Source organism: Podarcis pityusensis (genome assembly GCF_964106645.2).
Source record: "Podarcis pityusensis genome assembly, chromosome: 12".
NCBI lineage: Eukaryota > Metazoa > Chordata > Lepidosauria > Squamata > Lacertidae > Podarcis > Podarcis pityusensis.
This window is the reverse complement of record NC_138037.1, coordinates 27,609,391-27,630,277: the sequence shown is the minus strand read 5'-3', so window position 1 is coordinate 27,630,277 and position 20,887 is coordinate 27,609,391. Positions and strand designations below refer to the sequence as shown.

Sequence of the window (20,887 nt, the reverse complement as noted above, 5' to 3'; positions counted from 1 at the left end):
ATATTCGCAATACAAACTAGGACAGAGGATTAGGTATGCAGCAAATAGGAACTGTATTTTCTTATGTTTTGAATAAAGAAACACTTTTCGACACTTTGTCTTGGCGAAATGTCGCTACCTTTCTCTCACAATGCAGAATGTTATTCTGTAAACCTTCACTACACCTACTGGCAAATTACGACCAGATTAAGACATGTCACAACCCTAAAGCATATCAAGTTTAGGCCTCATAGCATTACACACACACACACACACACACACAGCACGTATCATTCTATCATTTTTAACCAATTATGCAAAACCTGAAAGTTAAACTGTTCTGCATTAAGAGGTGCCTCACAATCTGAGGCCCTAAAATGTAGCTTGCTTAGTTTGTGAGCAAATCTGTCACTGCCACTGGAGGAAACCGGGTTTCCCTTCAGGCCTTCCAAAGTTCAAGCACTGACAGTTGAGGTTCCTCAGAGGCAGACCCAGAAGCAACGTGTCCCCACTTCACCAGGACACGGGACAAATGTCTCTCACACACTCTCTAAATGGTTGCCAGACCAAACAAGTGAAACTTGAGGTGGCACCATCGACCACCTAAGCCACAGGTTGTCCCAAACCAATCTTGCCCCCCTTCTAATAGCAAAGGAAAAAAAGATTTTCGCTGTCCCACGCTGCGTACCTTACGCAGCCCTGTGTTTAGAGGGAGGCCAACATAAGCTAGAGACAGTTACCTGGATGAGTTTTCTTTTACGCTGGCTAAACATTTGTAAAGATAAGTAAAGATACTTTACTTAGCAAAGTTCTGTCAGACTCCTTCCCTTCCCCAGGGCTACAACCGTTTTGCACAAAGATACGGCAACTCGGACTTTCAGAGGATCTCCTGGGCGCCGCAGCTTTCCCAATCGCCAAGGCCATGGTTAAAAACTAGGCTGTGGGACATAGATCGCCAGGAACTAATCTCAGCTGCGGGAAAAACATGTTCCCCTCTTTATTTTTGACTCTCTTGGGCGCAGGAATTTAACCTCAATTATTTACAATTTTTGCCTAACCCGCAAGAAAGAAGGGCTTTTTCACTGGCTAGGTTCAATTCTAATCCTTCTAACCTCCTTTGGGGTAGGTTTGCGGGTATGGCAGAAGGAGACAGGATCTGCCCATGCGATGCCCACCTGGTGGAAACTCTAGCTCACATGGCCCTTAAATGTAAAATGTATGATGATCTCCGCCAACAATTTCTAGACCTTCTATGTATTCCAACATGGAAACCAGAGACAGAGGTTATACGCTTCTTATTACAGGGGAGAGACCAGGAGCTCACCAAGACAGTAGCTAAGTTCCTCTATTTGATTTTTTTTTGTCACCGAAGTATGCTACAGGATCCTGCCCTTGCTGGAGACCCACAGAGATGAAATAGATTGCTCGCCTCTTCTTCCCTTTGGCAAATGACTGTACTGTTGAAATGGCGATGAGATCGCACTGGCCTATTTATTCTGAATGTTTGTATGTGATGCCAATAAAGGTTTGATGATGATGATGATGATGATGATGAATAGAAAAGGGGGGAAAAGGGGGGCCTACATTTGCTGTTCTCTGTTGTCCTAAGAAAAACAGACCTGCTCTATTAAGGCAAAATGAAACAGTGGGATATTCTGCTAATCTTCCAGCAGAACATGGAGGGCCGATTTCGGCAGCTCCCAACACTATCATTATGTGGCCGTGCACCTACACATACAATTATATATTCATTAGTATGGCAGCCTCTACACCGAGGAACAGTAAAGTTGCTAGCGGATAGTTTTAATATATTTTATGAGACACAGAGATATTTAATTTGTCACTTTTCAATTTCACACAGCTGCAGAACACATCCAACATGTTACTTGAAAACAGAATAATAGTTCTACAACATCTCAGATTTAATTAACAGTACCTGAATATTTAATAGACCTCTGCCTGAAATAAAAAATAAGATTTTCTCTAGTCTAATCATCACAGTACGATTGCATAAAACATTAATTTGACTGCTCTAAAAGCTATTCCATTAATTTCTCAACTTGAGCTCATCGTGCATGACTAATTAACAGCTTAACCAAAGAGAAACCAATCAAGAAATAGACAGAAAGCAGCAATCGCACAACGATCAGTTCACATGTAACACTAAGCAAACCACAGGGGAGAGAGGCTCCATCTCCTTGGTCATTTTGGTTGCCCTATTCTGAACTTTTTCCAACTTCACCATATTCTTTTTGAAGTGAGTTGGCCAGTACACAGTATTCCAAATGCAGACACACCCTATAACGGCATTATATTGGCAGTTTTATTTTCAGTTCCTTTCCTAATGGAATTTCCATCCCTAGCATGGAATTTGCCTCCTTTTTTGCAGCTGCTGAACACTGAGTCAACATCTGCATCAAGCTATCCACTATAACCCCAAGGTCTCATTCCTGGTCAGTCACCACCAGTTCAGATCCCATGAGAGTAGATGTGAAATTAAGATTTATTTATTTTGTCCTGGCATGCATCAAGATTGTGTCTGATTTTTCTCTTGCTACTGTGATGATACGGTAAGCCAAGTCATGGTTTCACTTAGCCTTATATCTGAACCTAAGCTGCAGTTAAGGTTTGTCCTATTAACGGCCTCAAAAAATAGCATGGTGGCAGCAGAACCAGAGGAAAAAGGCAGACGCAATCTCCTCTCTGAGAATATGCCCATTTGCGCATTCACACTAAATTACACATGGAAGTTAAACACGAACTGGGCCACTAAAACCTGAACATTTGCACCAAAATGGAAAGGCGTGACCATTCTATGTATTACAAGACTCCTATATAGGAAGTCAAAAATATAAAGAGCGAATTACAGAGTCAATTGGATCCTTAACTGAACAGAAAAGAGAAGCTAAAAGGAACAATAAAAGAGGACTTGAACAATGTTTACATGCTGCTACTTTTTCTAAAGCAGGGGATTTTGTAAAGCAGGGGATTCACAACGGGAGGGAAAGAAGGAAAAAAGCAGTGTACAAACTCACAAATGGTCTGCTCCCACTAAAACAAACACTGGCATCGGGTGTTATGGAAAATGCAGCTCTGTCCAAAGCAGCAAAACAAAACACCTCCATACCCAAAATAATCTCTCTCCCTACTGTTAACAAGTGGGTGCAAAGGCATTGCTATTTTTTAAACGAAAATGCTTGTACACCCATCTATCCATCATAATAAATTGGGCCACCAAGGTCCAATGCCAATGTAACTTTCCTGTTGTTGGAGACTGCGCTTATACAATTTCTCTTTCTCTTTCCTGTTTGAATCCTTTCACTTCCCACCTGAGACTGAAGTCTTAACTGCAGACCAACTGCAGATGCAACTGCCTGCTTTGCAGCCTTGTGCGTTGATGTTAGCGCAAAGAACAGAGTTCACGGTATTGGCCTAACAACATGTTCTCTTATACCATAGAGAGTCTTGGGGTACTATCTGCAGGAGATACCTCAATAAGATTAAACAGGGGAAACTACATTTCTAAATCCCAGGAACAAGAAAACTTTCCTTGTGCCAAAACAGCTCAGAAGTTATTTCTAAAGACCCAGGAAACCAGACATGTTCTTTGCTGAATGGAAGGATGTTGACACATCTCATTTTCTCCTCTCCCTGATCCTTGGTCAGAAAACATGAAGGCACCTCTCTTTTCTCATGCTGCCTACCAGAGTCAAGACTGAGAGGCTGGTCTTAGCAGAAGGAGGGAAAGATAAGAAGCATGAGGGGCAGAGGAGAATAGAAAAATGGGGCCAAGCAGGATGGTCCGCCCTCCCTGAAAACAGTGAGCAGCAAATTGCCCAGGAGGACAATTAAATGAACTATAACTATTCAAGTGGTGAATTTGCAAAGAAATGGGGGCTTAACTTGATTGCGGAGGAGTTAAGATTTAGAAGTGCTTTTGATTCAACTACACATCGCTAGACATAAAAACAAGAGAGCAAATTCATATAATTGCCAACTGGTATGTGAATCTATTTTTTATGCATCATCTAAAGTTTAGGAATTAAACACACATACTCCTCTGAAACATTCTGAGTGCAGGTTCAGACTTTGGCTGTCTCAATTAGTTATATTAATGTGCCATCTTGCGGACGATCTATGAAATTGCAATTTCAAAAAGCAATGCTAATATTTTGGTTTCTTAACACAAAGCAAAGGTGATGTTCAACTTCGCAGAACGGAAGCTTCTACATAGCTCCACGGTATCAACTCCTAATATATTTTTCAAAAATCTGGTGGAGTGAAAATCCATGGACCACAGATCCTACAAGTGCCCCCAAATTTAACAATGGCCCATGAATAAATCCACTTGATTCTGGCAAAAGGATACCAAAAATGCCACCTTCTAAAACCAACCAATTATCACCCAGGGGTTCTTCAGAATCTAACACATATCTATTTAGCATAGTGGCTAATGAAATGTATCCACCAGTGACAGAGGTGGATAGAAATTTGTTTTATGGTGGATTTTGTTTTTTGTTTTTTACTATTAATTAGATTTAGATTTTATGTGTTTTAAAAGTATTTTTCCCCCTTTAGTTTAAAAAGAAATCTAGATTTAATATAAACATGTTAAAACATGTTAACAAAAAATATTTGATGCCTTCAAAGGGAGACATGAACAATAAAACGTGCAATGACAATAAGTTGTTTTTCTTCCTAAGAGAGAGAGAGCTGGGGAGAGTGGAAAATATCTGCCTTCTGAGGTAACAGCATTATGACCCAAACAATAAGTGTGGTATTCTTGTGGGCTTCCTAATAAACCTAGGGATTAGAAAGTCAACACAGGCACAATTTTTTTAAAAAATGGTACACTGGATCACACCAGAATAATTCACCAGGTCCAACCGAGTGACCCTGTTAGTCAATGCCCTCAAGCTATTGGAGCTTGGCAATGTTTTCAGGGACAGGCAACCCCCAAATTGTGTGTCACTTCAAGAACCATCAGGGCTACCTCGTCCCATTCTCAGAAGCCCCTTCTGTATCCACATGTACCGTAACAGAGATCCTCTTCATTTATAAGTCCCTTAGAGTTGTTTTGCCTTTGCAATAGAGATCTTGGGGTAGTGGAATGGTGTGCAACTTCAGAATTGTGAGAATGCACACAGTTGCACAAACTGCTGTGAACACTGCTGGATGCACCTGACCTTTCTCTACATCAGGGCTGGGAGAACAGTGTTCTTGCTCTCCAGTTCCCATCAGCCGCAGTCGGCATGGCCAAAAGTCATAAATTATAGGAGTTGTGACTCTTACTTAGGGTTGTGGGTTTGAGCCCCAGGTTGGGCACAAGATCCCTGCATCCCTGTTCCCCATCTCTGCTCTGAAGATGGATAGGTAAAATAATGGGGAGTCTACACAGTCCCAAGCATAAACCAAGCCTTTCAGTAAGGAAGGTATGAAATTATCCTAGAAGACTGATCCATCAACAATGGCACAGATATGCCTTCTGCTGCGTTCCTAAAGGTAAAGGGACCCCTGACCATTGAGTCCAGTCATGGCCGACTCTGGGGTTGCGGCACTCATCTCGCTTTACTGGCCGAGAGAGCCGGCGTACAGCTTCCGGGTCAGGTGGCCAGCATGACTAAGCCACTTCTGGCGAACCAGAGCAGTGCACGGAAACGCCATTTACCTTCCCGCCGGAGCGGTACCTATTTATCTACTTGCACTTTGACGTGCTTTCGAACTGCTAGGTTGGCAGGAGCAGGGACTGAGCAACGGGAACTCACCCCATCGCGGGGATTCGAACCGCAGACCTTCTGATCGGCAAGTCCTAGCCTCTGTGGTTTAACCCAGAGCGCCACCCGCGTTCCTGCTCAGCCTCAAAGCACCATTGTGGATTTCCATCCTACTGAATTACCTCCGCAGTCCCCAGCCTACTCATGAAAGTGACTCACTTTTTTTGCTGTGTTAATTACTAGCTTTTTCATGTCTCAACATATTAACACCCTCATGGGTGAGCAGGTAAACAAAACAGTCATTATGATTTACAGGGCTGCCTCTGATCTAAACGAACTCTGCAAGCATTTAATTAACAATCCTCAGGGATTCTGACCACCAGCTTCCTTGGGTACACAGAGAGGCCTCCAGATTTTCCTGAACTACAATTCCCACTACCTCTAATTATTGGCCATGCTTGCTGGAGCTGATGGAAGCTGCAGGTCAGCAACATCTGGAGGGGCAAAAGTTTGCCCATACAGTGGTGCCCCGCAAGACAAATGCCTCGCAAGACAAAAAACTTGCTAGACAAAAGGGTTTTCCGTTTTTTGAGCTGCTTCGCAAGACAAATTTCCCTATGGGCTTGTTTCGCAAGACGAAAAACGAAAACGTCTTGCAAGTTTGTTTCCTTTTTCTTAACACCGTTAATACAGTTGCGACTTGACTTCGAGGAGCAACTCATAGAACGCGGTGTGGTAGCCTTTTTTGAGGTTTTTGAAGACTTTGGTGATTTTTGAAGCTTTTCCAAAACTTCTTTTAAACTTTTAAAACTTTTTTTGGGGTTTTGGATTTTGGGTTGGGGTGTTTGGAATTCAAGGACTTGGTGTTGGGGAGGGGTTTGCAAGAATCTGGAAGCTTGTGTGGTTTTTTTCTGCATTTTTATGATTTTCTGTGACCATTGGGCCACTCTGCTGTTTTTTTAAAAAAAAATCTGGATTTGAATTTCTGTGTGATGGGTGGCTGGGGGAACAGTTGAGGACGGGGTTCTTCAGCAAGAAGCAAAGAGTGGAAGAGGAACCTTCTTCGAGTTGTCCCCCAGAGTCTTAGAAAATGTACTGTACACTTTGTTGATTTTTAAATGTTTTTCTGTCATGTTTAGAAACTTAATTTATTGTTCCTTCAGTTTGTGAAATGCTCTTTACAGTATGTGTGACTTTAAACAGCACTTAATAAACTCTTGTTGTACCAAATTTGGCTTTGTTTGGACTTTTTTTGACCATAGGAACGCATTAATTGAATTTCAATGCATTCCTATGGGATTTCGTGCTTCGCAAGACGAAAAATTCGCTAGATGAAAAAACTCACGGAACGAATTAATTTCGTCTTGAGAGGCACCACTGTACCTGTTTTTGGTAAAAGAGTTAGCAGTAAGCAAAGATGTCGGAAGCTGGTGGCAACAGTTTTTACTGATTTTTTGTTTAAAACTCAAACATGAGTTTTACAAAGGAGTTTTTCATCACAATACGATTTTTAAACCCCATAAAGAACAACACCATACCATAACAATTTCAAGTGCAGAATATAACTAAAACCAGTGCAAGCTACGAAAAGGAATTCCCAGCATCACATGGTCCTATTAAAACCAGTGTACTCAAAAAACGCACAATTAAAACCGACAGTATAAATGTGGGTGTGTCTTTTAAGCCCATTCAAAGAGAGGTATCATATGAGATCAAATTCCAAAACTCTGCAGGCAACTTGCTGATAATTCTCCTTTCAAAACAGCTTTCTCTGCACAGAAAGCCTATGGACTTCACAGATCCTAAGATGTCAGTATTGTCCAACAGACAGTGTGGACTCGGTGAACCTGCCATGGATACTATTTGACTGGTACAAAAACAACCACCACAACACTCCTGAAACCCATGAAAAGAAAAGAATTAACAGGTGTCATGTTTGCTGAAGCAAGAATAGCTGAGGCTTTCCCCCCATCAACTACAATTAGCAATCCAACTGCTGGGAAACTGTGATTTACAGACAAGAACACTTGCTTGAAGTGGTGATACCATCTGGGTGGATTAGTGATGTCTGCACATTCTGCCCAGGAGGACGTTGTTGGTATGGCCAGAAGACTTGTGGTTTTCTGAATTAAAAAAAAACTAAAGTCCTCCAAAGCAAGAACCAACAGGTGATTAAGTTAACACATTTTCCTGTCAATCCAGTCCTGTGCATTAAAAAAAAAACAACCCCACAAAGGATGTCCAATCCTATAACATAAAAAGTGATAGATAAACCACTCCCACACATACAAAAAAGTAGATGGGGAAAATAGATCACCCAATGATGAGCAAGGCAGAATTTTGAAATTAAAGGTATGAAACACTGAGGAAGGAAGGAAGGAAGGAAGGAAGGAAGTTGATTTTAAATCTGGACAGCCTCTAGAGTTTCTTTTTTAATTCAGCATGCCTCATCCTCTTTAACTAAAGGCCACACAACAAACATAGCCCAACTACCCAAACCACATTCCTAACTAGCATGAAGGAACAACAAAACAAAGGGTTCAGGTGGCTTCGCCAGGCTACTTCCTCAACCTGCCTCCAGCTGTCCTTTGAACATTAATGAGTTGCTACAACAAATGTGTGATAAAGCCTAAGCAGCATTCTTGTGCAAATGGATGGTAACAAACATTATGCTCCCTATTCTAATCAGCCACCATCACCATCACAAGTTAAGGACACAGTGGCCCAGCAATGCAGGGGGAAGATATTTGTGTGTACATTCAAGGAGCTGGAGAGGAGTTGCCTTCTGCTGGTGGACTCTGGCCAATGGGGCACAGAACCTAGGAGTCAAACCGTTGGGCCATCTGGCTCAGTACTGTCTACACTGACTGGCAGAAGCTCTCCGGGATTTCAGGCAGGGATATCTCTCCCAGTTCTACCTGAAGATGCTGGAGATTGAATCTACAAAGCAGATACTCTATTACTTTGCTATGGCCCTTCTTTTCAAAAAGATCAGACATGATGGGAGTTGTAGTTTTAGCAGCATCTGGAGGTCCTTCCCATTCCTTGAAGATTAAAGACAGTAAAAACTCTTGCTCAAGCTTTCTTGGAAAGTCCTCTTCTTTTCTGTTAAGGTTCTCTCTTTTCTGGCTGAAGCCATTAATACAATTGTGGTCTTTATACACTGCCCCAAATTACTACAGTCCAAAGAGGATTTAGCTCATTTTTGATCATGATATCATGATGACATTTTAATGTGTGGTCATCTCAGGCTCTATAGCATCTGTACGCCAAAAGACATAAAGAAAAAAAAACAGGAAAACAATGTGAAAAATGGGGAGACCAACCTAGCTCCATCCATCAGCAAGAGAAGGACTAGCTGCAGGGAGTATGCTTTGGCCCTCCCTGCAGGAAAGAACACTAATAAGAACACTGTAATTAGAAGCAGTGGCTGAGTTTAGTTTTTTCCTCCTCCCTCCCAATCCTTTTGCCTTTCACATCATGTATTTTAGCTACTAAACCTGAGGGCAAGGCCTTTTCTTATTCCCGATTGTTGCACAATGCTTTGGGAGCCTTTTAAAAAAAAAACAAAAAACGAGAAGCAGGTAAAAATATCTGAAACAAATGTACAGTCTACATATGAGACTTATACTAGATCAAAACTGGTGACAGCAAAAGCCAAGTTGTTGCGATCCAGCAAAATTCTGCATAATCTGGTAAATGTTTGTTGGTTTCAGGAAAGAGTGTCCTTTTTAAAGGAGTCGCAGACTACTTAGAAATTATACCCAGTCAGGGCAGTGGTTCATCTACCGCATTACTGCTCATTAAAATTCACAGCAGCTTCCCAAGATTTCAGACAGAGCTACCTTTTGCTGGAGAGTGAACATGAGACCTTGAATATGCATGGCACACCATGTACCCTTCCACTGAACTGTGTCCCTCTTTGCTCACTCAGGTATTCATTTCTGCACAGGCAGGCATGAAGATTCTCTCACACAACGGTACAGCAGAAGAAACTGCATATTCTTCTAAGTGCCAACATGGGTGGTGAGTGCCAACAGGGCTGTAGCCAAAACAGACCCACTGAGAATCAAAAAGGACGTATCAACATGCTTGGAAGAATCCTTTTCACAGAAACAGAAACAAACAAACAAAAACGTTGAAGGCGGAGGGGAACTGATCGTGCTAAGTGACCACAGAATGCAGAGTGCCTGTTGGGAGATGGAAAAACAGTGGAGTATTCTGGAAGGGGGCATGACTGGCTAGAAAACTGCACACACAGCCCAATAATGGAAAGAAGATAAAGTCCCTACCAGAGAAGAATGGCAAATTAAATTGTTGGACTATGATGAAATGGCAAAACTGACCGGAAAGCTCAGGAACCAGGAAGATCAAAACTTTAATAAAGAATGGGAAAATGTTATCATTTATCTTGGAGACCACTGTAAGCAGTTGAAAACACTAACAGGATTCCAATAACACTTGTCATGTAACAAGAGATAGGGTCATAAAGGAGTCATAAAAAAATAGGGATTATTGAAAAAAAGATGCAGTAGAAAACGTTTAACAACAGAAACCATGCAGGGGAAGGTGGGAAGTCCAACGATTCAGAGGAATCTTTTAATTGTGGATGTGTTGTGGTATTATTATAACTTTAATTTTGTAAAACCAAATAAAAAATTACCGTATTTTTCGCTCTATAAGACGTACCAGACCATAAGACGTACCTAGTTTTTGAAGGAGGAAAACAAGAAAAAAAATATTCTGAATCTCAGAAGCCAGAACAGCAAGAGGGATCGCTGCGCAGTGAAAGCAGCAATCCCTCTTGCTGTTCTGGCTTCTGGGATAGCTGTACAGCATGCATTCGCTCCATAGGACGCACACACATTTCCCCTTACTTTTTAGGAGGGAAAAGGTGAGTCTTATAGAGCAAAAAATACGGTATTTGAGAAGTAAAACTGCACACACACACACACCCTGGAATAAACAGCAATTGAATAAAGCAAAGGAGAAACCTCTGTTCCTCCCACACAAAAAATCAAAACTAGAATCTGGGATCTATTTGTATTGACTGCACAGACTTGTATCGCACACAATAATCCATGGACCTTCTAAGCAACTCACATAAGAATAAAAATAAATATCAAAGATTCAGAGACTAGGAGCACTAAGCAGCCTCTGCATAATACAGAATCAAAAGATCAAGATCTAAAAACTGGAGCTCCAAAAGGTCTGAGCAAATAAAGCAATCTTCCCCTGATGCTTAAAAGACAGAGTGTCACCCAACTGGATGCCAAAACAAAGAAAATCCTATCCATCCCATAATCTCTCAATGTGGGGGATGGAAGAAGACTATACACTAATGATCTCAGTATTGTGAGGCAGAAGGTTTATTCATTCATCAAGTGTATGGTGTGGTTTGTTGCAAGCTCTGAGGCAGAGCAGAGCACACACAAAAAAGAACTGAGAATACGCTGTCCTCGGTTTAAAGGACATCTCTTTTTAAAGAAAGCTCACTGCTCATCAACACAATGACACAAACAAAGCCCAAGAGAACCACAAAACAATGACAACAGCAAAACCCCATCTCTTGAATTGAAAGAGGTGTCTTTTGCTGAAATATTATAAGAAATAAAGCACATACAGTTCAAAGAGGCTACCAGTGACTAAAAAATGCATCCTTTAAGTTAATAGGGAAACTTTTTTCTCTGGCTTACACAACCCACCAGAGATATACCCCATAGTGTAGACAATGGAAAAAAGGCAAGGGGGAAGAAGGGATAAGGGCCAACTACCCAAACATCTTCTAATACTTCCTGCTAGCCCAGAAGCGAGAAGAGAGACTTTGAATGGTTGCCCAGAAACCACACGATTCTCCCTGTTTGCTTCCTCTTTTCCACCCCAGTTTAGCTCTTGCTGAGCTCAGTTGGCATGAAACCGATCAGAAAGAATGCAACAGGCAATAGCAGGGCCTTACTTCAAAATGGTGGGAAACACAACCAAGACTCACAAAGCACACCAGGGCCTGCTAGCAGCCTTCCACAGGCTAGATTCTGCCCACAGGCCACCACTGCAAACAATTAATGTGATAAGTTAACTTTGCAGTTTGAATAAGGAGCAATTCACAAGTACAAGAGCACAAAAAATGACAGAAACTATGATAGCTCACAGTACCTACTATATATATATATACCATACCTTGCTTGGAATTCTGAAGTTCTCCAGGGGGCTCAGATCATGAATACTCTCCTGAGGACTTTTCAGACCCTTAAGGGAGGAAAAGACAGCTTATGTAATACAGCCCGCAACCTCCACAGAAATACTTCAGAAATGCTTTGGTTTGGACTCAGTCTGACCCTTATGTTTCCCTCCCCTTATGGTTTTGATTCATGGGCTACTTTTAAAATGAGGCTGCATTTTAAATTGCATTTTAATCTGTATTTTAAATTGGTTTTTCCCCCCCCTATTAGGTTTTTACTGTAATTTTACTGGTGTTAGCCACCCTGAGCCCGGCTCTGGCCAGGGAGGGCGGGGTATAAATAAAAATATATTATTATTATTATTATTATTATTACCCACAAATAAGTTTGCAGGAGAATGTGTGTGTCAGCCATTTATTGCAGCCATTGCCAACCTGATGCCCTCTGAACATTTTGGACTACAACTCACATCAGCCCCTGCCAGCACAGCCATTCTAGCTGGGACTGGTGGTCAAACAACCAGTGGGCACTAGGCTTATGAAGGTTGCTTTGCTGGCACTGTGCAGGAAAATAACTTGATTCCTGCACTACGGGGGTTGGGCTTGATGCCCCTTGAGGTCCCTTTCTCATCTACAGTTCTATGATTCACCTGAGTTCAGTGCTGCGGCATTCCCTGCTTCCAGCAGCTCTGGGTCAAACGAGCGTCTGATTTGTTTTCCCCTCTGCTTCCAATCTGGAGCTCCCCATTTTCATTCTATCAGTCCCACTAGTCCATTTTCGGGGCAGAAGAAGGTTGCCACAACCCATCCGTATTGCTCCTCCCCTGCGGCTGAAAGCCACCTTACCACACATCCCCGGCTTCAGATCCCAGTTGTGAACAGTTGGACCTCAACCACTGCAATTTGTGATTCCTGCCCTGCATTGCAGTCGTCAGACTAGAGGGCTCTTGGAGTCCCTTCTAACTGTACAATTCCATGATTCTGCAATTTCCTGAAAAGAGTGACTATGTATGGTACCAGGTCATACCTTTAACAATATTGAATCTGAAAGTTATTTGAAAACACAGTGGGCTCTGTTGTCCTAATCAGGCAGCTAATGGTATAACAAGTGTAAAAAAGACAAAATGCTTTCTACATGGCACTGGCTGCCAATAAGTTACTGGGCGAGATTCAAAGTGATGGTACTGGTGCACAAGGCCCTATACAGTTTAAGTCCTGAATACCTAAAAAATTGTCCCACCCACTACATACCAATCACTGTGTTCTGCAGATACCATTCTGTTAGGGGGTCCATTCTGCACTATGTCCTTTAGTGTGGCAACACCTACCCTTTGTAAATCCCATTATATTCTCTATTGCCTATTCTCATTATATTCTCTATATACATTATATTATCTATATTCTCATACTGAGCACCTGCTAAATATGCTCCTTTTTCAACAAACCTTCTAAATCATGGAACCTTCTTGATGCCAGCTGGTATCTGTATTGAATCTGAAAAGATCTTATGTGCTATAATTGCTTTAAACTGTAAATTTAATTGTTTTATATATTCCACAGTTTAACTGTTTTATATATGTTTTTATTATATTGCAAATTGTTTTGGGATGCCTGTGTAAAGCAAATCATTAACAAAATAGATATAGTAATGGCCGATCCCAAGGAACAAAGAAACAACATTTACTGAAATAAATTCTATTGTCTAACTCCATAGTATTTAAATTTAATATATATATTTAAAATATATATGAAAAGCAATATACTTTGAGAAACAAAATGAGAGCAGCCTAATTCATTGAAGTACTGAGGACATACTATGTCATCCCTTTAATAGCAAAATCAGGAGTGGACACACAGAGATATTCCACATGTTTCTCTCATGCTTCTCCAAGCAAGCATAGCTCTATTCTTTTTCAACTGGGATCTTTCCGGGAACAAATCATTGGGCAGTAGCAATCCCTTCAGAGCATTACATTTTGCAAGTTGATCAATGTAGCCCAGTCCACACACACTCCAGAGAAGAGATTTCCTCTTATGTTTATTGTGCTTTTATAGAAAACCTACCTCATATGAAACAAATTACCATAAAAACAATAGCATCTGTTTTACAAAGATTACTGTCATCTCTGTTTCCCCATTCTGTGCTACACTTCCCCAGAAAACCTACAACCTCATTATATGAGTTCACCAGCTTGGTAGGTCTTAAAGGCAGCTTTACTTGCACAGATAACATATGGCTCCTTCTGTCATCAAGCACAGAAAAAGAAATTAACAAGTACATATGGCTCCCAAACACCAATACCATTACATCACCCACAGAATTCAATGGATGGGAGAAAACCTCAAACTGACAAACCCACGGTCCACATGGATAACAGAAAATGTATCTGAAGACCAGGTCAGTCCCTAAGCCTAAGGATTTGGGAAGCATGCATTAAGGAAAAAATGTGGACAGCCCAGAAGGCGGTAGCTCCCCCTTTCTTTCAGGAAAGCCCATGCCTATCTCCTTCATTCACCAACTCCTTCCCACAATGTGTCCCATTCATTCAGAAATCCTTCTCGCCAAAAAGAAAGCAATGGAGAGTACCTAGCTATTTTTTACTCAAAGCAGACATAGACCCACTTGAAACTGAAGGGCCTTAGTCATCATGCTCTTCAATCTACCCTGGATGTGACTTGCAATGGATACAACGCCAATGCATGGCAAGTTCCCATCCCTGTTCATCCTTACTGGATAAGATCCCCTGCCCTCTCGGAAGCCCTAAGAAAACTCGACACTTGTATGCTTGTGAATTCCTGCCCTCCCCCACACTGAAATTTCCCTAGGAAAATTCATCACAACAATCCAATGAGGCTACCACCTTATGGGCAAGTCCAATTAAAAAGACAACAGGATTCCCTGCAGAGGAGAAAACACGCACAGAAATTGTGGCGCGTGTATTGTAATGGTTTCCCGTGTCTTTCTTTATGCGACACATTCACATGGCCACCCTGCCGCTTATTCCTATCACCCGAATGCCGCCTGCGTCCAAAGCCTTCCTTTCAGTTGCGGGGATTCTGGCCTTGTCCTACAACCGCAAAGACCACCCTCCCACGACGCGGGGACCCTCCCACCACCCGCCCTTGGCACCGCCGGCTCCGCTCTTTGCCGCACCTTCCTCGCCGCCCGTGCAAAACCTCCGCTACCCGACCCGCTTGCCCTCCCGGCGGTACCTGTCGGGTCATCAGAGACTTGATCTTCTGCATGGCAACGCAGCGCCGGCCGCTTCACAAGCCCCTGTCACCCATCGCGCTCCGCTCCCTCCGACACAGGGAAGCCATTTTGTACATCACGTGATACGCTCTTTCGCTTTCCTGTTGCATTATGGGATCGGTAGTCCAGGAAGGACACGCTCCTTCCCACACTCTGGACCTGAAAACGTAAGATACACTACAACTCCCATCACGCTCAGCGGGACGTCTCTCCGCTCACCTCGAAGAGTAGACGTTCCAGGCGGGAGGAAGCTGCATAGAGATAGAAACAGTTAGAGGGGCAATCTGATACATGGAGACGGAACTTCCTGGTTTCTTCCTGGCTGTCTCCGTCCCCCGACGTTAAATGAATGGTGACCCTAGAAAACAATCGGGATTTTAGTAGATGCAGCTGGGCAGCAGGGCTTGTTTGTTTTCTCGTTTAAACGTATTAAAATGCCTTGCTTCTGGCAACAAACTCCACTATCCTCCTATTTGGATGGGGGCCCTGAAATGTTTAATATTTATCATGTTTAATATTTCGGGTCAGAGATGGAGCTGAGATTGGGTTGCCTTGGAGTAACAAATTCCCTGTACATAAAACCCAAACTTCAGACTGCAGCAAATCTGTTTAAATTACTCACTCTGATTCCTCCCAACCCTAATCCAGAATGCAGTTTCACGTCAAAGTCTTGCTTTTCTTAGATAAAATCGCATAAAATTGCGTTAGAAAAATGGTGAACTCCTTTGCTGCTGCTGCGCTTTGGTGGGGGATGGCTGACTCAATCACAGCTACCGTTAAATCCCAAATCACTCCATTTTTGGTGGGTTGACAGCTGTCACTTCCGCCTCGTGAGAGACCAAAGCAAACACGCAAACTTGTAATTCTGAGGTTGCGGCGGAGGGCGAGGGAGACGGGCACAGCGAAGCGCAAAGGTGCTGGGCTTGCCGTGCAAAGCAACGGCGCCTCCCGCCGGCCAAAAGGACATTTCTTCTTTTATTCCTGCTATAGTACTTTGTTCAGAGCCGATATCCCTTGACTTTAGGCTTGACGGTCCCAAAGGAGATCTTGCATGTTGAGTAGACTGTCCGGGTAGAAGTTGTAGGGCCTGGCAAGAATCCTTTGTGCAAGGATAACTATAATAATATAGAAAGAGGCACATATATTTTAACATTAATCTTCCATGGTCCCCCTTTGGGCTAACAACCAATCTAAAACATTTATTATCTAATATTATAGCGAATATGATGTCCCAGAGCTGGCACAGGGATGAACCATAGTATGTGTTTAAAAGGAATACTTTTTGCACACGCACACACACAGCCCCTTTGGGACTAAGAACTGATTTCATGCAGGTTTATTATATAATATCGTGGGGAACAATTATGTCTGACCATTTCTGAACAGAATAAGCTAGCTAACTGGCAAAACACTTCCATTTCTAACACTTACGAGCATGCACAAGTCAAAACGTTATTCCTCCAGGTAGCTGTTTAGCTGTCAGCTGTAGGAAGGTGAATGTAACCTGCGTGCCGCTCTGGGCTCATTTATTTTTTATCAGTGTTGAGTGATTCATTCTGTATGCCCCATTTATCATGCTCTGTGTTTGCTGTGAATATAACCGGAGCGGGGAACTTAGGGTCACAGGCAATGAAGATGTCGAACACTAATCCAACAGGTGTTCCCACTCCCTCTGCCTTTTGTATACACATATTCAAATCACCTAAGGCAAGCCAGGGTAGGGGCGGATAAACTCACTGCTGATTTCCCTAGCAAATAAGGCCCACGGCTGCTGGACCAAACTCTGGCTTCACATGCACACCAGAAAGAAAGGGCTGCTTGCATGAGACAGGATGCTTTCATGGAGCCCTTTAGCACCACATTTTGTGACTTGCAATGCAAAATCTGTGTTCTGCTTTTAGGTAAGATCTCAAATTTCTTCTTCTTCTTCTTATTCTAATATGTCTTTAATCCAGGTGTAAGGTTTTGTTTCAGTTCCATACTTTTGAATGTTTTTAGCTTTAGTAACTTTACCATTATGAAACAACCAGGAACTGTCAGTTTTCAAACCATGTGGATTTTTTTTTAATCCTACAAACATATATGATTTGTACAGAAAAACTGGAAATAGATAGAAGGGTAGGTAGGTAGGTAGGTAGGTAGGTAGGTACTAACTGCAGTGGGTAGTGTTGGGACAATCTTGGTGTTTTCACTCTGGAAGGCTGCAATCCTACACCCACTTACCTGGGAGTAAGCCCCACTGAATGCAGTGGATCTTACTTCTGAGTGTGCATATATAGGGCTGTTCTGTAATACAGAATCTTTCGTAGAGCCTTAGAAAAGCAGCAGGAAAATTTGAGGTATCAATTATTCTCACTGCCTTTTTGAAAAATACGTCATGCAAATAAGGTTGTTTCCTTTTCAGTTTTCCATATGTAATGGCCCAATATTATCAATAGATCCTTCTGCCTAAGACATTATGGTTTTTGTATAAAGAAAAGTATACTTAGCATTAAAAATGAATGGCTTTTCATAAAACACCACACACAAAAATTAGTAAGATGGGCATTCAGCAAGATGTATATGTTTCCCTAGGAGAAACATTTATTATCATTATTAATGAACTGTTAAAAAGTTGCAGTGCTTGTGAATGAAATAAATTTTATGGCTATTTTATGTACTTTTATACATTGTGATTAAATTGGCTTTTTACTTTCATTTTTCATGTGAGGTCTGATGTAGTCCATTAATATCTGCAAATTTGATCCCATTTGTGATGTTTTGGTTTCAAAAGATGACACATTTAGCACATTTTATCTTACTATGATTTGTAATAATTTACTTGATTTCACGTCCAATATGTGTTGTACTAGATGTAGAACAGGGAGCAGGAGGAGAGGAAGCTTACCATGCCACCAAAATTCTCAGTTTTATAAACTTTTATAAACTTCTTCCAAATAACGAGAGCTGTGCACAAATGACAATGAGAATTCTCTACTTTGTGGACAGAGAAACTGGAGTGAAACCATCTCACAATTTTTTGTAGGGGGGCGGGGATCTCCAACAGTTCCTCAGGCTTACCATTTGCTGTGACAGTGGCCCATGGCACAACAAGTCCCCCTTCCCAAGTTTTGTTTTGTTGCTGCCGCTCAAGAAGCAACACCAGCCTGCCCACCATTTTGCATCCTCCATAATGCCCCAGACCAAACATTATTCCAGGCATTGCAGATGGGGAAATGGTTGCTGCCACACACAAAAAACTGGTGGGGAAAAATTGTAGAAAAATATGGAAAGTGGCCGCCTTTTTATGGAGCGTATCAGAATAAGAAACATCAGTCTTCACTGGAGTTAGGAGAAAAAGAAGAGGACATAATTCTGATTGATCAAGGTTTCTGCCCTCTTAGCTCAACTGTCAGCAAACACCTCACCCTAGCTGAACCCACCTTGTGCAAAATTGTCCCACCACCCATCCATTTTCAGCCATGCACAGGTTCTTTACTTTATCCTGAATTAAAGTACAAACGACTGGGGTTTTTACTACCACCAAGGTTCAGTATAAGATCCTTTAAACCAGTGCACAGATGATAAAGAGGAGAGGGGCTCAGGGTCAGATGGGAATAGGAGATTGTTTCAATTATTTCAGGGGCTTTATGGGTTAAAACCAGAATTTTGAAATGTGTGCAGAAAACTACAGATAGAATACAGGAAGATGCAGCTGCCCATCACTAAAAAGCAGAGCTGCTAAATCAGGGGTGGCTAAAAAGTCACCAAATTTCCTTTCGGGGGGGGGGGGGAGGTGGATCTTAAAGGTGTGATTTAGGCAGGCTCATCCCCTAGATATGCTATGGAGCAACACTGTTGCTTACCAGGTATTTTCTTATACAGAGACTGGTACAGAGCGTTTGAATTCCTGGCTCTATTAATGAAGAGCTGATTTACTGCTGCTGTTAAATTGTGTCCTGTGGAAAATGGAAGCAAGACTGAACTTAGTGCGGCTTCTGAGCAGTTGCGTGTAGGATTGTACTGTAAAACACTACCATTCTAATGGTAAAGCATTCTGCTTTACTTGGCTTGGAACTATATGCTCATAAGACAGGGCTTTTTTTCTGGGGGGAAGGCAGGGGTACGCATACCCCTAAACATTTTGTAAATCTTTGTACTTTTGTCCATTTACTGTATTTACTTTTCCCGATTTGAACTCTAAAATGGTGATTTTCTTGAGTCAAAATGAGAGTACCCCTAAAACATTTTTTTAAGGAAAAAAAAGCACCGCACTAGAGAATTAAGCTTTTAGGATCAGAATGCGACCTGTACTTATTTTTGAAAAAGGAAAGGAAATCTTCCCACGGAGATCTTAAGTTTATGCATTAAACTCAAAATATGATGTCACAGTTTTTATTTAAACAGAAAAGGCTGCAGGATGTTTCCAGTCAACAAGGGTGGTGTTGTGCTTACTAATACTTAAAGCCGGATATAGAAGCAAAATGCAGCCTACGCTCTAGTTGGAGGTCACTTTGGAGAAGCCTAGCCTGTTTATATCCAATACACATAAACTGCCTTGAAGAGATAACCTGAGCCAAGGAAGGGAGTGGTTTGCTTAGAAAGCTTATTGCCTGTTGTCTCCACTCCTGTTTTACACCAGCTATACAGAAGATGCACAGGACTACGTTCCTTGTGCAGAGGGAATGACTGTAAAATAACACCTGGTCACAGAAATCCTCCTTTGTCTGGAAGGAATAATACACTAAGGATGAAACGGTAGCCTTTCAAGAGTGAAACATGGTTGTGTTCAACAGATCTGCCAACTCTTGACTTTTGGGGGCTGGAGGCAGATTTAAAGTTAACCTCCCTTCCATGATTTTGAAATCTGACCTCTCTGGCTTTGATCAGTTTCACCCTGGACTTCTCTAGATGATTTTTCAAATGTGCACTCAGGATGAATTTGTGCTATTGATGGTATGGGGTGGTCAAACACACTCCCTCATTCAAGTCTATTTGAGCCTTCAAAATGATCTGGACAGTCACGGTTCACACAGCGTCTGCAGCAATCTGTGCATGGTCTGTAGCTCCTTGCTGAAATCCTGTAACGTTTCATACTACAAATGGTGTTTGGGATTTTTGGTCCCGCTTTTGTCACTCTATAGTACTAGGGTGCCTTTGACAATGAGCTGAATTAATTTCACTATTTTATATTTCCTGTTCAGGATTCTGGTGTTCCTGTGGTTTGTGGAAACAAATGAAGCTTTAGTAGAGCAACTGCAGCTGTATTAAACTTATGATTTTTTTAAAAAACGGTGGAGAGAGAAGCTGGTGCTATTGCACTCCAGAAATGTTCATACTCAGGCCACCTTCACACCATACATTTTAAGTGCTCTTATACAACTTTGACAGCCGTAGCTTCTCCCAAAGAATTCTGGGAGATCTAGTGCTGAGATGGTTAAAATTCTCAGAGTGTTTTAACAGTCCCAGGGAACTCTGGGAATTGTAGTTCTGAGAGGGGACTAGGGGTCTTTGAACAATGGCAGGCAATCAATCTTTCTTAGCTAGCAATTTTCAGCGGCTTTCCTCAGAAGCAATTCCACTTGAGTTCAATGTTATTTGCTAGTGAGTGTGTTTAGCTCAGGATTACAGCCTTGTGTCCGTTATAAGAACTGAGCTGGAACCTCTGAAATCAATTACCAGAGAAAAGTCCACAGAAATACACGGAACTAAGACAGCTCAACTCTTTCTTAGTTCATGCAGTGCTGCAAATGGGCTTAGTTATCGGCGGTATCTAGTTAAAAC

The 20,887-nt window shown here is 41.9% G+C and overlaps 2 protein-coding genes across 2 annotated transcripts in view; one reads left to right on the top strand and one right to left on the bottom strand.

Moving 5' to 3' along the window:
• The window catches only part of VPS50 (VPS50 subunit of EARP/GARPII complex), an 86,286-nt gene extending 71,048 nt beyond the window's left edge, over positions 1–15,238 (bottom strand). Inside the window, exons 1-2 of the mRNA XM_080975640.1 lie at positions 15,085–15,238; positions 11,871–11,939 (exon numbers count right to left, since the gene is read on the bottom strand). Of these exons, the coding sequence (XP_080831766.1) occupies positions 11,871–11,939; positions 15,085–15,117 (102 nt within the window). The 5' untranslated portion in view covers positions 15,118–15,238. The remainder of the gene's footprint in view (positions 1–11,870; positions 11,940–15,084) is intronic.
• A 1,286-nt stretch (positions 15,239–16,524) lies between these two features.
• The window catches only part of HEPACAM2 (HEPACAM family member 2), a 31,800-nt gene continuing 27,437 nt past the window's right edge, over positions 16,525–20,887 (top strand). The window contains 2 exon segments of the mRNA XM_080975656.1: positions 16,525–16,978; positions 16,981–17,025. Coding sequence (XP_080831782.1) covers positions 16,957–16,978; positions 16,981–17,025 — 67 coding nt within the window. The 5' untranslated portion in view covers positions 16,525–16,956.